At 37.2% G+C, this 12,334-nt stretch overlaps 1 protein-coding gene across 3 annotated transcripts in view; it reads right to left on the bottom strand.

Annotated features, from left to right (window-relative positions):
• MED13L (mediator complex subunit 13L) overlaps nt 1-12,334 on the bottom strand; it is a 338,730-nt gene that overhangs the window by 56,816 nt on the left and 269,580 nt on the right. For all 3 annotated transcript variants that reach the window (XM_074296914.1, XM_074296922.1, XM_074296932.1), the window contains exons 5-8: nt 10,550-10,695; nt 5,936-6,130; nt 5,381-5,569; nt 1,142-1,304 (exon numbers count right to left, since the gene is read on the bottom strand). In XM_074296914.1, coding sequence (XP_074153015.1) covers nt 1,142-1,304; nt 5,381-5,569; nt 5,936-6,130; nt 10,550-10,695 — 693 coding nt within the window. The remainder of the gene's footprint in view (nt 1-1,141; nt 1,305-5,380; nt 5,570-5,935; nt 6,131-10,549; nt 10,696-12,334) is intronic.

The raw sequence follows: 12,334 nt of genomic DNA, 5'->3' as shown, positions 1-12,334 counted from the left end.
TTGAAGATGACTTATTAATGCTATAATATCACAAAGGGAATTCAATAGGCAAGGTTTTATCCATTATCACCTCTCTTACATCCTTCTCCTGTAGCAATGTAACAAGCAGCAGGACAGTTCACTATGGCATCAACTCAATGCTTTTGTTGAAAAGACTAGTTTTGTATCGATTCCAAAGTTATTATTTTTATCTTATCTAAAGCACATTTTGCTAATTGCAAAATGAATATATTAAAACTTGACAGGATTGCTTATTATAATTATACTCCTAAAGTTAAAATTTAGGAAAGAGACCAAATCAGAAAGGAAATTGGGCAACATTTGTTTCTACAATGCATTAGTTATGTTAGATCATTATGCACTGGATAGAATTCCCTTTAGAGATCAGTGAAATTAAATGTCTACTTAGGGCCAATTTTCTTTTAAAATCTACACTGAATCCAACATTCCAAACCACAGAAGAAATCCATTCTTGGACAGAGAGGGAAGAGCATTTACTTATCTCCCCACAGAGATAAATAAATCCCCTGAGTCATCAGGAACAAAGCAGCTCTCCTTTGCATCTACAAAAAGCTTGTTCCTCATGAGACTCAAACTCCCTGGATCCAGTGTGTGAACCCAGTCTTCCAGGCTTTGAGATCAGCTTTCTATACAAACTATAATAGAAAAAGAACTCTTTCTACATAAGAACATGTGTCAGACACGTGCATGCTTCACAACAACCTGGGAAGTATTTTTATTATCCCATTGTACAGAAGAGAAAACAAGTAAACAGGTCAAATGACTTGTCCTGGGTCACACAGCTAGTTTAAGGGTCTAATACCACATATGGTATTAGACTCAGGCCTTTCTGAGTCAAGGCTGGGCATTTTCTCCATGATGATAAACCTCCTGTCACTATCTCAAAGAAAGCCTTAGTGGATGTCTTGACTGTATAAATTCTTCACTGAAGCAATTATCTCAGGACATAAGAAAGCATTTTTTCAAGAAATCATCCATTGCCTAAAATTTGATACAAATTAAGATCTGATAATCTATGGTATATGATTGAATATGTCTGTTTATCATCTCTTCTGAAGTCAAAAGGAGCGGAAAGATGGGGAAGCTCCTAAGTGAAGCTTGATTTTGACATAAAACTTACTTGAGCTGCGTTCGGTTGAGGATGCATTCCTTCCAGACTCTGTGGACCATGTGACTGTGGAGTTTTGGAGGAATCTCCCCCGATCTCTTTGGACTGTGCATAGTAGCCATTCCCTCCTGGGCAGCTAAGTGACCAATGGCACTCGGAGGACCTCCACTTTCACCTGGGGAAAAACAGAAGCGCTCAGCAGGTGCCCAATGGCACATGGAACATCTCCTACAATGGCCTTCCAGTTAAGAGCCAAGCCTTGCCCCTACATGTCTCCCTTCCAATGAAAATACTCTCCACTATATCTTTGAGCCCAGTGTGTGTTAGTATGGACAAAATAGCCTTTGTATGGCGGATGCACGTTCCACCGTGCAAGTTTTGCTGGCCACCACTTCAGTTAAATGGTGCCCTAATCACACAACACACATGGGTTTAAAAGTCATTAGGAGCACCCTCATTCCAAACAGACTAAAAAGGAAGAGGAGGCTTCTAGGTTCCAATTCTAAAACAATGAGTATATGGCTCCTGGCAGCTTAACCTCACAACATTCCCATCATGTTCAACTGTTGAAACAAATCTTTTACTTTTAACTGAATTGCTTCTGATAAAATCCAGTTATTTATATTAAAAAAAAGAAGAAGAAAGAAGAAGAAGAGGAAGAAGAAAGAAGAAGAAGAGGAAGAAGAAAGAAGAAGAAGAGGAAGAAGAAGAAGAAGAAGAAGAAGAAGAAGAAGAAGAAGAAGAAGAAGAAGAAGAAGAAGAAGAAGAAGAAGAAGAAGAAGAAGAAGAAGAAGAAGAAGAAGAAGAAGAAGAAGAAGAAGAAGAAGGAGAAGAAGGAGAAGAAGGAGAAGAAGAAGCAGAAGAAGAGGAGAAAAAAAAGCTTGCTGGAAGGTTATTGTTTAATATGGAAGTCACTTTAATCATTGATAACACCAACAGATACTGGCCTCCTGTCACCCAGAGGTCTCATCTGCATTGGAATGACATCTCTGTGGGGGTAAACCCTCATCAGCCACCATCAGAATCTCAGCTGCTATCCTCCCTACACAGAAGGCAAGGCTGGTTTTCTTACCCAGCAAGGAATGGTAGAGTGAGTTGGCCTTAACATAATGCATGAATGGCCTCAAACAGTTGTCTCTGATTGGGAAGTTGCCCAAGGTCATGTTTTAAGCATGTATCAGGATTTGAACCCTGGGTGAGGCTGTCTCCACACCAGACCAAAACAAAGGACATATATTTTCTTTGGTGGCATGGGAGGTCCACATGCTCCACGACTTCAGAGAGTATGGGGGAAAAACCCAACCAATAGATCTCATCCCAGACAACTACTAAAATCCAAATGATCGTGATAATTTCTGAGTCAGTATTAATCTAGCCTATTTGATATGAAAAACATAACATTGATTATTCATTCAATGGATTTGCAAAAGAAAATTATGCATTTAATTAAAAGGATTTTGCCCTTCAGTTTATGGCACAAATTCAATGTGTTTTAATGTTACAAATACTTGTTAACGGTGTTCTTCCCGTCACATGAATGTTTGGCAAAATGTAACACAAATATTACTGTCACATGGATTATCTCTGTGCATTTCCTCAAGGACTCCTCTCCTCCTCCTCCTCCCAAGTGTGTGTGCGCACAAGCACGCACACCTTTATATTCACACACATAAATATATAGTTATACATATACATACATACAAATCTAAATATAGTTATATTTTATCAAATGTATATAGATAGATAGAACATATATAGTTAAAGGCTATAAAAGCTTATCCATTTTATCTCATAAAGCCACACAATTCTTTTCAGTGTTATAGATGATTGCTACAAGTCATCTCTGTGTCTCATATCACACTAGATGTTGAAAGACCTGCAGAAAAAGAATATGGCAGATGACACAATCTGGCGTCCCAAGGCACTAACATTCTGAACAGATACCTATGAAACCAATGGAAAATAAAAGGAATTGGTTGACACTGCGGCTGTCCAAGCAGGGCTTGTGAGTGACTCTTGGGGGCAGTTGGTGAGGATTCCTAAATTGCAGAGACGACCACCAGAGTTAACATTGATGAAATTCAGGCTGACTACTGAAGGAATTAATGTGTGGATTATGCCTTTCTTGTCAGAGAGGATTTTTCCTCTCTTGACATTTTTTTGGTCTAGATGTAATGGAAACAAAACAAAAGAATGGAATCCTTATCCAGATGAGAGGTCAGGGTATTTGTAAACCTCCAACCAAAACAAACAGCCCTCTGGAACAGCTAGACACTCTATCAAAGACCAATGAACCCAATTATCTTTGGTTCTAGGACCTGAAATATGGATTTTCAGTTAGAAATGAAGGAGAGGAATAAGGTGTCTGAGTGTGATGAGTTTAAAGGCTATATTCAGTGACCTAAATAGGGATCCCATATACACATGAATAATTTGTGTGATTTTACACAATATTAATTTTTTGCAATTTAAATATAATATTGTGTATATAATTGCAATATATATATATATATATATATATATATAAATTTTTTCAAATAGATAACATTTTTGACCTTTGGTTACTCTTTTATTTAGTTAAGGTTGATACTCACATTTTAAATTTTTTTTCCTTTGACAATATGCAGACTTTGTACTAAATAATAGTGCTTTAATTCTGGTTACTGTGCCATTGCAAAAAGCATTTTTGTAAAATTTGCTTTTTCCATTGAGATTACTGCATTTATCTGAATGTTTTTAGGAGAATTTAATTTTATGGGTAAGTCAATAGTTACACTTAGTGGTTCATAGCTAAAGTTCTACTTACAGAACAATATAAACTCACTGAATTGCATGTAAGGCTTTATGTCATTAATTAGAACAAATAACAGCAATTCATGACTAATTAGGCCAAACCAATTGGCCCACTCTCATGAGAAATTCACAGGGCATTCATATTCTGTTCCAACATACCTGTTACTACTTACCTAAAGATATGAAAGAAAAAACAAAAACAAAAAAAAAAAAAAAAAAAAAAAAAAAAAAAAAAACTGGGAGTAATAATACTGGGGAGATGTGATTGTTAATGAGACAATGAATCTGAATTATTTCAAAAGAAATGAAAACAAATAAAATAACAATTTTTTCATCCCCTAAGAATTCATGCTCATGCCCAAAATTAGAGTTTTTTAGGAAATTCCAGCTCAGCTATTAAGATGGTATTTCACAGCAATCTATTATTATAAATATGATTTTAATGTTCAGCAAAAGACCAAGATTTCTAGTGAGAAATAAATGCTTCTTTAACCATGTTAACCAAATTCTTTTCTCTTGTGAAAATGACTAAAGCATGACAAAGTAAGAGTTACAAGGGTAATTTGTTAACTAACCCAGGAGCAAAAGTATCCTTAATTGAAATGATTTCCAAGGTTATCATTTAAAAAACAAACAAACAAACAAACAAACAAACAAACAAACAAACAAACAAAACCTTCCTCCAATTCTATAAACACTGTGAAATCTCTAGGTTCCCCAATTCCTACACTAGAGTTTCTACCAGCATTGATGTTCACTAACAATTCAGTCAATTGGGAATATCGACAAGGCTTCCTTCTTTCCATACCCCAGCTGCCTGTCAAGTCTAATAATTTTAGAAAGGCAGAATTTCCTAACACACAGAACTCTAACTAGGAATAAAGTCAACAGCTTTTAATTCTCAATTCTTTCCCTGGCTGCAATAACTTGAGCAAAGGCTCTGACCTCTGTAGACTTTAGCTTTTATTGTCTATAAAAAGGGAAGCCTGCTTTATGCAACTTGGCATTTAGACAAAATTTGTGATATAGCAATGGTTGTGTAAAACTGAATCAGTCACATTGTGCAAAACATAAAAAGCAAAGCAAATGAACTTAAAAGCAATCTAGCCTAACATTTATTTCTTCAAATTTACAGACACTTGTCCCATACTATGATGCTACCAGCGAAGAATTACAAAAATGTAAATGTGGCAGCTTCTGGATTGATCTGGGAAAGGGTAAGATACAGCAGCCATGGAACTCATTACATTTTAAGGCCTTTGATTCAGTTCGCGCAACGGAATCTAGTATGTGGCAGGTTTCTGCTGTTGGTTTTGGTTTGATGTTTGGTTTTCTGGGCTGGTTCAAATCAGTTCTAAGGAATAACACAGGGTTACTTAACTCTGAGCTTTGTCTTCTTTTACCTGTGAAATGATCCTGCAGGTCTCCTTCTAACTAAAATCGTAGGATTCTACATACCTATGATTGCTTGTTCTGGAGAGGTGGGTGGGGTGAGCGGCATTCCACAATGGCTAGGGTCTTTCATACTTCCAACTCCATGCTGGCCAACAGCAATGTGACCTCCAGTGCTGACAACATTCTGAGACACTGGGATGTCATTTTGAGAGATCAAAACAAAAGCTGATGGATACACCATGCGAACACCGCCTATAATGAGTGACAGTAAATATAAAGTCAACACACCTTGGAAACGGGCCACAAAACTACTCACTTCCTAACTAAGATCTATGTTCAAAATGTGATGCCAATCAATTGTTACATTAAATTATATATTTTGTCCCTTTAACAGTGAGCAGGTGCTTAAATAAGTTGCCAGGGAGGATGATAATAGCATTTGGGATGCAGGGACTATTGGAGCTTCAGGCGAGAGAACTACTCAGCATGCTCCACTGTGCCAAGAGAGTCACCAAACAAGACAGGAAAGTAATGAAGGATATTTCTGGTGAATCTGAATTAGTATTTTTAAATTAAGTGAGGAGGAAAAAGTTCTTCAGGCAAAATATTTTCTCTTACCAACAATTACTTCAACCGCCACGGGGAAATCATCATCATATCCCAACTCCTCTTCCTCCTTCCGCTCCTCTTTCTTCTTCAGCACCATTGGGTAGAAATACTGCCATTCCTCGATTAGCTTGCGGGTGGCTGGGTCCGACATCTTATATGCCTGGCCAGTCAGCGTCCCATTTAAGCCATACGGGCTCACCAGCACTACAAACAGAGAGACATGCCAAGCTACAGTGACCATATCACAACAATGCCTCCTTCCTAAGTACATCCCAGCATGTGTGGTAATTTTTAAGTCAAAGCACAGACTTTCTCACCAACACATTTACTTTTTTCATAATTTCTTTGAAAATGGTAGTAACACAAAGCATTTCACATTCTATTGTTCTCTTTTATTTATACCCTTCTAAACTCATATCAATTTTTTGAGGTAGAACAAACTAAGAAGTTCATCAAGTTGAATGTTTGATCCTCAGTCATGATACAAGTGAGATGATTTTTATTCAAGTATGTATTGAACTTAGTCTTATTGGAGAAGCTTTTCAAACTTGAGAAAGTCTGTGATTCTTTGATAAATTATACAACTTGTAAAACTGCCTGTCTTACATGAGCTTTCCTACAGAAGAAGACAAGTAGGTGTTCCCTCTTTATGTTGTAATAAGTTAAAATAGGGATTTATAATATAACACACGGTGTACCCTAATGTCTTGTCTTTTTTCAGTTAAGCAAAAAGCAATTGTTAAATGTCTATTGTACTTCAGGAGTTAAATGCTGGTGATACAAAACTTAGTTTCAAGGAACTCCCACTCTAATGGGAAGCAGGAAGGGGAGGGGATGGGGCAGAAAATGTACATATAAGCTAGTATATTGGACATAACCTTAGAGGGAAGTCAGTAACAGCTATGAGGACTAGGAAAGGCTTCCTGTGGACAGTATAACTTGAGCTGAAGCCCAATCTCATCATAGCACACAGACAGTCTCCCAACAGACTGGTAGATTCTTGCAGTGGATTTCAACTCAAGCATCATCAGAGCTAAATTAGTCACCAGAATAGATGCAAAGCATGCTTTTGGCTAGAACTCTCTAATGCCACTCACTAAAGTCATAGGAGGAGTAATAATGCCATTGGCAGAGGGAGTATTCCCAGGGCCAAGGTCCCAGATGTTGAAAATGCACGAAATTGGCCATGCAGTTGTGTTCAAAACCAAGCATGTGAGAGTTATCTCTCAGGTTCCTGAGACTCCTAAATCGCATACTTCCAATAAATGGAATCTATATAGCAAATAAGCAATAGGATATGAATATATGATAAAGTATGAATCGCCAACCTGAAATCCTAATGCACAACTTTATTACAAATATTTGTCACTACAAAATACTTATATGTATAATGCCATTTTTTAATTCTTTAAAGTTCCATGCCAATTTAACTTGAAGTCTTAAAAAAAAAAAAAGAAAAAAAAAGAAAAAAAAATTTGCACATCCCCATGAGCAGTCAGAATTTTTTGGCTTCCAGATACATATTTTAATATGTCTTAATAAAAACTTCCATTGGCAAAAGTTATTTTTTGTTTTGTCTGATTCTGTCCAAGAATCCCAAGGGTAGGATGGATTCCTTCCTGCCCATCCTTCCCCTTTGTTGCCTCTCAGAGATGGGGTCACACCTACAGCAGCTTTTTCTCCTGCCACAATGAGACTTGAAAAGTAGCAGCAGGGTAACATCCTTACATTGTTGAGCTGAAAGACCAGGGAGGGTTTTAAAGCTACAATTTTCTGTAACTATTGACAGGGAAATACCTGCCCTAATGATGTACTTCCTCCACAGCAATTGTGGTGAATTATCAAGATACCCAACACGGAATATTTCTGTGGTTTACGATATAAGTGACAAAACAGTGAGATTATACATGGGTATTCCACAGAGACCTCACACAAGGAACATTATTCTGAAGACTATTTTTCTGCCATGGGCCAAATCCTAAACTGATCTATTCCTTCTATTTCTTTGTCACTTTTCTTTGATTTTTTTTTTTTTTAAAACAGGTATGTTTAAACAATATATGTAGCCACAATAGTACTTAGTGTTCTTATTCTTATTCAATGAAATACATTTTAAAATAACTGTACCAATTCATAGCATTGTTATGAGAAACAGGGGAGCACGGAGGATAGCCTGTTTTGGGGGTCCAAGATACTGGGGACAAGGATAGAGAGGGCATGCATGTAAGAGTTTAAGTTAGGCTGTGTGACTGAAAAGTGCTTACTCTCTGATGGACCCAAGCAACTCTTTACTTAAAGGGTAAATTATGTGACCATTGCAGACCTAAGTTGTAGAATAAATTTCCTCACCAGAAATCCCTACATCAATTAAATTATCGGTCTAGACCAACAATATTCCTATATGATATCTATTATGCAGAATTCCTCTGCACTGAGTGAAAAGTGACACTTGGTGACTTCTAAGGCCTCCTCCGGCTCCATGACTTCATGCTTCCATGGCAGGTGCTTTCTGAGGCTGTCCAGAGGAAGGAACAGAGACATAACGTGCCCGAGCCTATGGATTACTTCTATAAGACAGTGTTCTACTATTCTAACTGCCGAGGATGCATGGGCATGGGCATCCAGCATCTCGGATGACCATCAGCAGGAGGCTGCTGGGATAGAACTGACCAGTCCCTTGCAGCAAACACAAGAAGCATGACGCAACTAGAGGAATTGAGCCTCAATTCCAGTTCTGTCTCTTGTTCTTTCTGTGACCTTGGATAAGTATGTCAATTAACTCATCTGGAATGTGGACCAGTTGGAATAGATAACATCAATATACCTTCTAACTCACGATCCACTGTCCTACAATCTAGCCAAGTTTTTTGTTTTGATAATGATAATAATCAGGTTAGCTCCCTATGAAAATGACCTGTATTTCTTCTATAATTCTTGAATTCAACTTTTTTACTTTTTATTAAGCTAAATCAATATGCTTTATAGAATGCCAAGAAATGTTGATCAGATGTTAAATATTCATAGGGCAGCCTGGTATTGTGTTAATGAAAATTTTTTAGTCAATTCTACCAGCATGTTAGAAATTGTTCTTTGCTTTATCTGATCTTAAATATATTTTTGCTAAATTTCTTGGGTGATGATGTGTCATTAAACTAAAGAAAATGATGTTCAGAGATAAAAAGATTAAAAACACTGATTCAAAATAATTAGTCATAAAAGATGATCAAGTTAGCCTTGATCATGATCATCACAAATATGAAGAGGATAATGAAAAAAAAAAAAAAATTCATTAATTTTCAGTCAAGAAGTTAGCTTTTACAATTTAATAAGAATTAGTCTATGTTTGGTCTGTTAATTCTTTTCAATTCTTAAGAGGAAATAAAACAGTGACATTTCCAAAAGGCACCATACACTAGATGGAGCAACTACCATTATTGAAATGAAAAATTCTGAGTTCAATATTAATCATGCATAATATTACAGTACATCACTTCTGCTATCAGGTTAACTAACCTCTAAAGCAATAAAATTCTGTATTTAAAGATTTGTCAATTAATTCTTTTGATGTAATATAAAATTATTTTTCTTTTTTTGACTACATAGAAAATGCTCCATTTTCTTTTTTAATAACTTTTTCTTCTTTAATAACTATTACTTCCAGGCTGGAATCTCACTGATCAGCATGGGGGCTTTGGCCCACTCCATTTCAGCCATCCTGAGGCAACTGGAGGGCCTTACATACTGGGGATTTCCCAGCATGTTCATGCCAGACTTAGCTCAGAACTGCCAAGCTCAAGCAATCATTGAGGCTGGCCTCAGCCTTCCTGATGCAGACAGGCCTCACAGGTGTGTTTCTGGTGATGATGCCATTTTAGAACTCATATTACATATTCAACTGAAGGTCCCTCCGAACTAATCTCTTATTCACTGGTCAGTAGGCCCTTTCTGGCTTTCTGCATTGGTCAATAGGTCCCCTATTTTTTTCAGATAGTTGTGGTGTCTAGGACAGGGGCTGGTGTGGAGTGGATGCCAGTCGTGCCATACCATGCTCAGGCCAATCCAGAGCAGGAATGCTGTGCTCTTTTTTTCATGGTCACACTTCAGTGGCTAAACAGGATGATGCTGTGAGGAACAGCTAAAGGAACTGGGGAGGTGGAGACTGGATCTGAAGAATGGTCTCACATCAGACTTCCATTATATGAAGAAGGATGAAACCTATTCTAACCCGGAAAGGTCGAACTACAATGTAAGGGGAAACTTTTTAACCATCTGAGAGTGATCTAAAATCCAAATGAGCTTCTCTTAGGAAGGAGTAGGCTCTTCCTCAGTCTCAAAGAGACTATCCAGAAAAAGCTGGCTGGCCCAAGGGATTCTTCTTCAGTCCTGGCTTGAACTAGATGGGTCCTGCGAGTTCTTCCAATTCTGAAATGTTGGAATTCCCAACAACTTGTGGCTTCTAGCTACAAGTTTGAAAAGTTTTCAAGACAACTGGAATAAAATGTCTCCTTGTGAAATAAGAAATAGGCCAAAATCTGTATGCTCCACCAAGAAAATCACCTGTTATCTTTAAGCTCTTCATTAGGTGATCTGAATAATATTTGGAAATCATCTTAGCCCACTTACCTTGAAATGGTGCAGGGGACGACTGAGCCATATGTATATGCTCTTCATTAATCAGATAGATGGGCTGGTGCTGAGCAATCTCCACACTTGTGCATACGTTACTTTCCCCATGAAGAAAAAATGTGAAGGCACAGGACAAATGTTCACTGAAAATGCAAAAATCAATCAATCAATCAATCAATAATACATAAATAAATAGAATTCTAGATGTTGTTAGGAAACTGATATAGAAACTCAAACAGGCAGGACACAAACCAGTGACAATTCCAGGTTTTTTGTTAATTAGTCATCAGAAATGGAATTGTGAGAACTTAACAAAATAGTCTATTAGCAAACCAAAGAATCATAAGATTTTGAGTGTCAAGTGACCTCAGAGATCACCTAGTTCAATACTGTCATTCCTAGAGCAGGTAACTGAAGCCAAGTCAAAGATGAAGTAAGTAAAAGAAGCAGGATTTGAAGCCAGGTTCCATAATTCTGAATATAGCCTTCCATCCAGCCCTTCATACTGATTCTTATTTTAAAATGTTGGAATATGCTTCAGGAATATTTGTTGCTACCATAAATTTGGGTAACAAAACGTGACACTGGTTATAGACAATATAACTGGGTCTACAGACAATGAGTTTTATTCACGCTTAGTACATCTCAATAACAGTGCTTACAGCTTCAGCATTTCAAACATTCCTTTATCACATATTTATTTAACATCTATTATGTGCATAGCCCTATGGAAGATAGTATTTAATTACCAACTAAATGCCATACACAATCAATATGGCTCTCTAAATAGGATGGCATTTTGTTCTATTTAATATTTCCAATCTGCCTTTCATAATTATTGATTTTAAAAGCAATCTACTTCTCTATGTTCCATGTGATGATATGAGAATTATTGGCCTTGAACTGCCTTTTTCCATAATTCCAGAATTATAATGCTGGTTTGTAAAATCCAGGATGGTACTGCAGGTATAAAAGAGCCTATTTCTCAGAAAATCTCTCCCAAAAACATGACTTTATGAATAATATTAGCAACAGAAATTCCTCCATAAAACACCAAAGCCCACCATGAAATGATCAACACTGAGAAGCTAACTTCAAATCTAGAAATTACCAGGAGTTATGTTTTAGTTTATTATAAAAACAATCTCTACATCATACAACTGAAAAGATTTTAGTTTTATTCTGACATCAGCTTCTTTTCTAACACTGGAAACAGTAAAGCTCTTTCCACAGCTTCATGCAGTTATCAATGAAATAGAGAAATGCAGAGACACCCTTTTACCTCTGAGAAACTCTTTTGTTTGATTTGACTGAGAAGTTCCAACAAGCACTGATTGCGGGCCATCGAAAATTCAGAACAGCTACTAAATCTTATACACTGAGTTGCAAGGGAAAATGGAAAGGCCACAAACAAGGCAGTGTTGTCAAGCTCTTTGGATGTGATGCTCGAAAGCAGGCCTGAGAAGAGGTCAAGCACCCTGAAAACTACAGAATAAGAAGAAAAGAGAATCACAAGCAACTTCTCTTCCCTAAAAAATGTGGGGCGCCCTTTCTCTGAGAAGATGGAACCTCACACAAATATCACTTGGTTATTCTTGTAAGCAGTCATGATGAGTTTAGCAAGCACTGATGTGCTAGGTAATGAGGATACACAAACAAAATGCAAGCCTGCCTTCAGGCCTTGCACTGCTACCAGTGCAAAACAACACTTACACAAGCAAGTACAAAATAGACAAAAAAAAAAATCATTTGGGAAGGAAGGGGAGAACTCACAGGATAAGC

The sequence above is a fragment of the Sminthopsis crassicaudata genome, chromosome 1 (assembly GCF_048593235.1).
Source record: "Sminthopsis crassicaudata isolate SCR6 chromosome 1, ASM4859323v1, whole genome shotgun sequence".
Lineage (NCBI taxonomy): Eukaryota > Metazoa > Chordata > Mammalia > Dasyuromorphia > Dasyuridae > Sminthopsis > Sminthopsis crassicaudata.
This window is presented reverse-complemented; position numbering and strand designations above follow the sequence as displayed.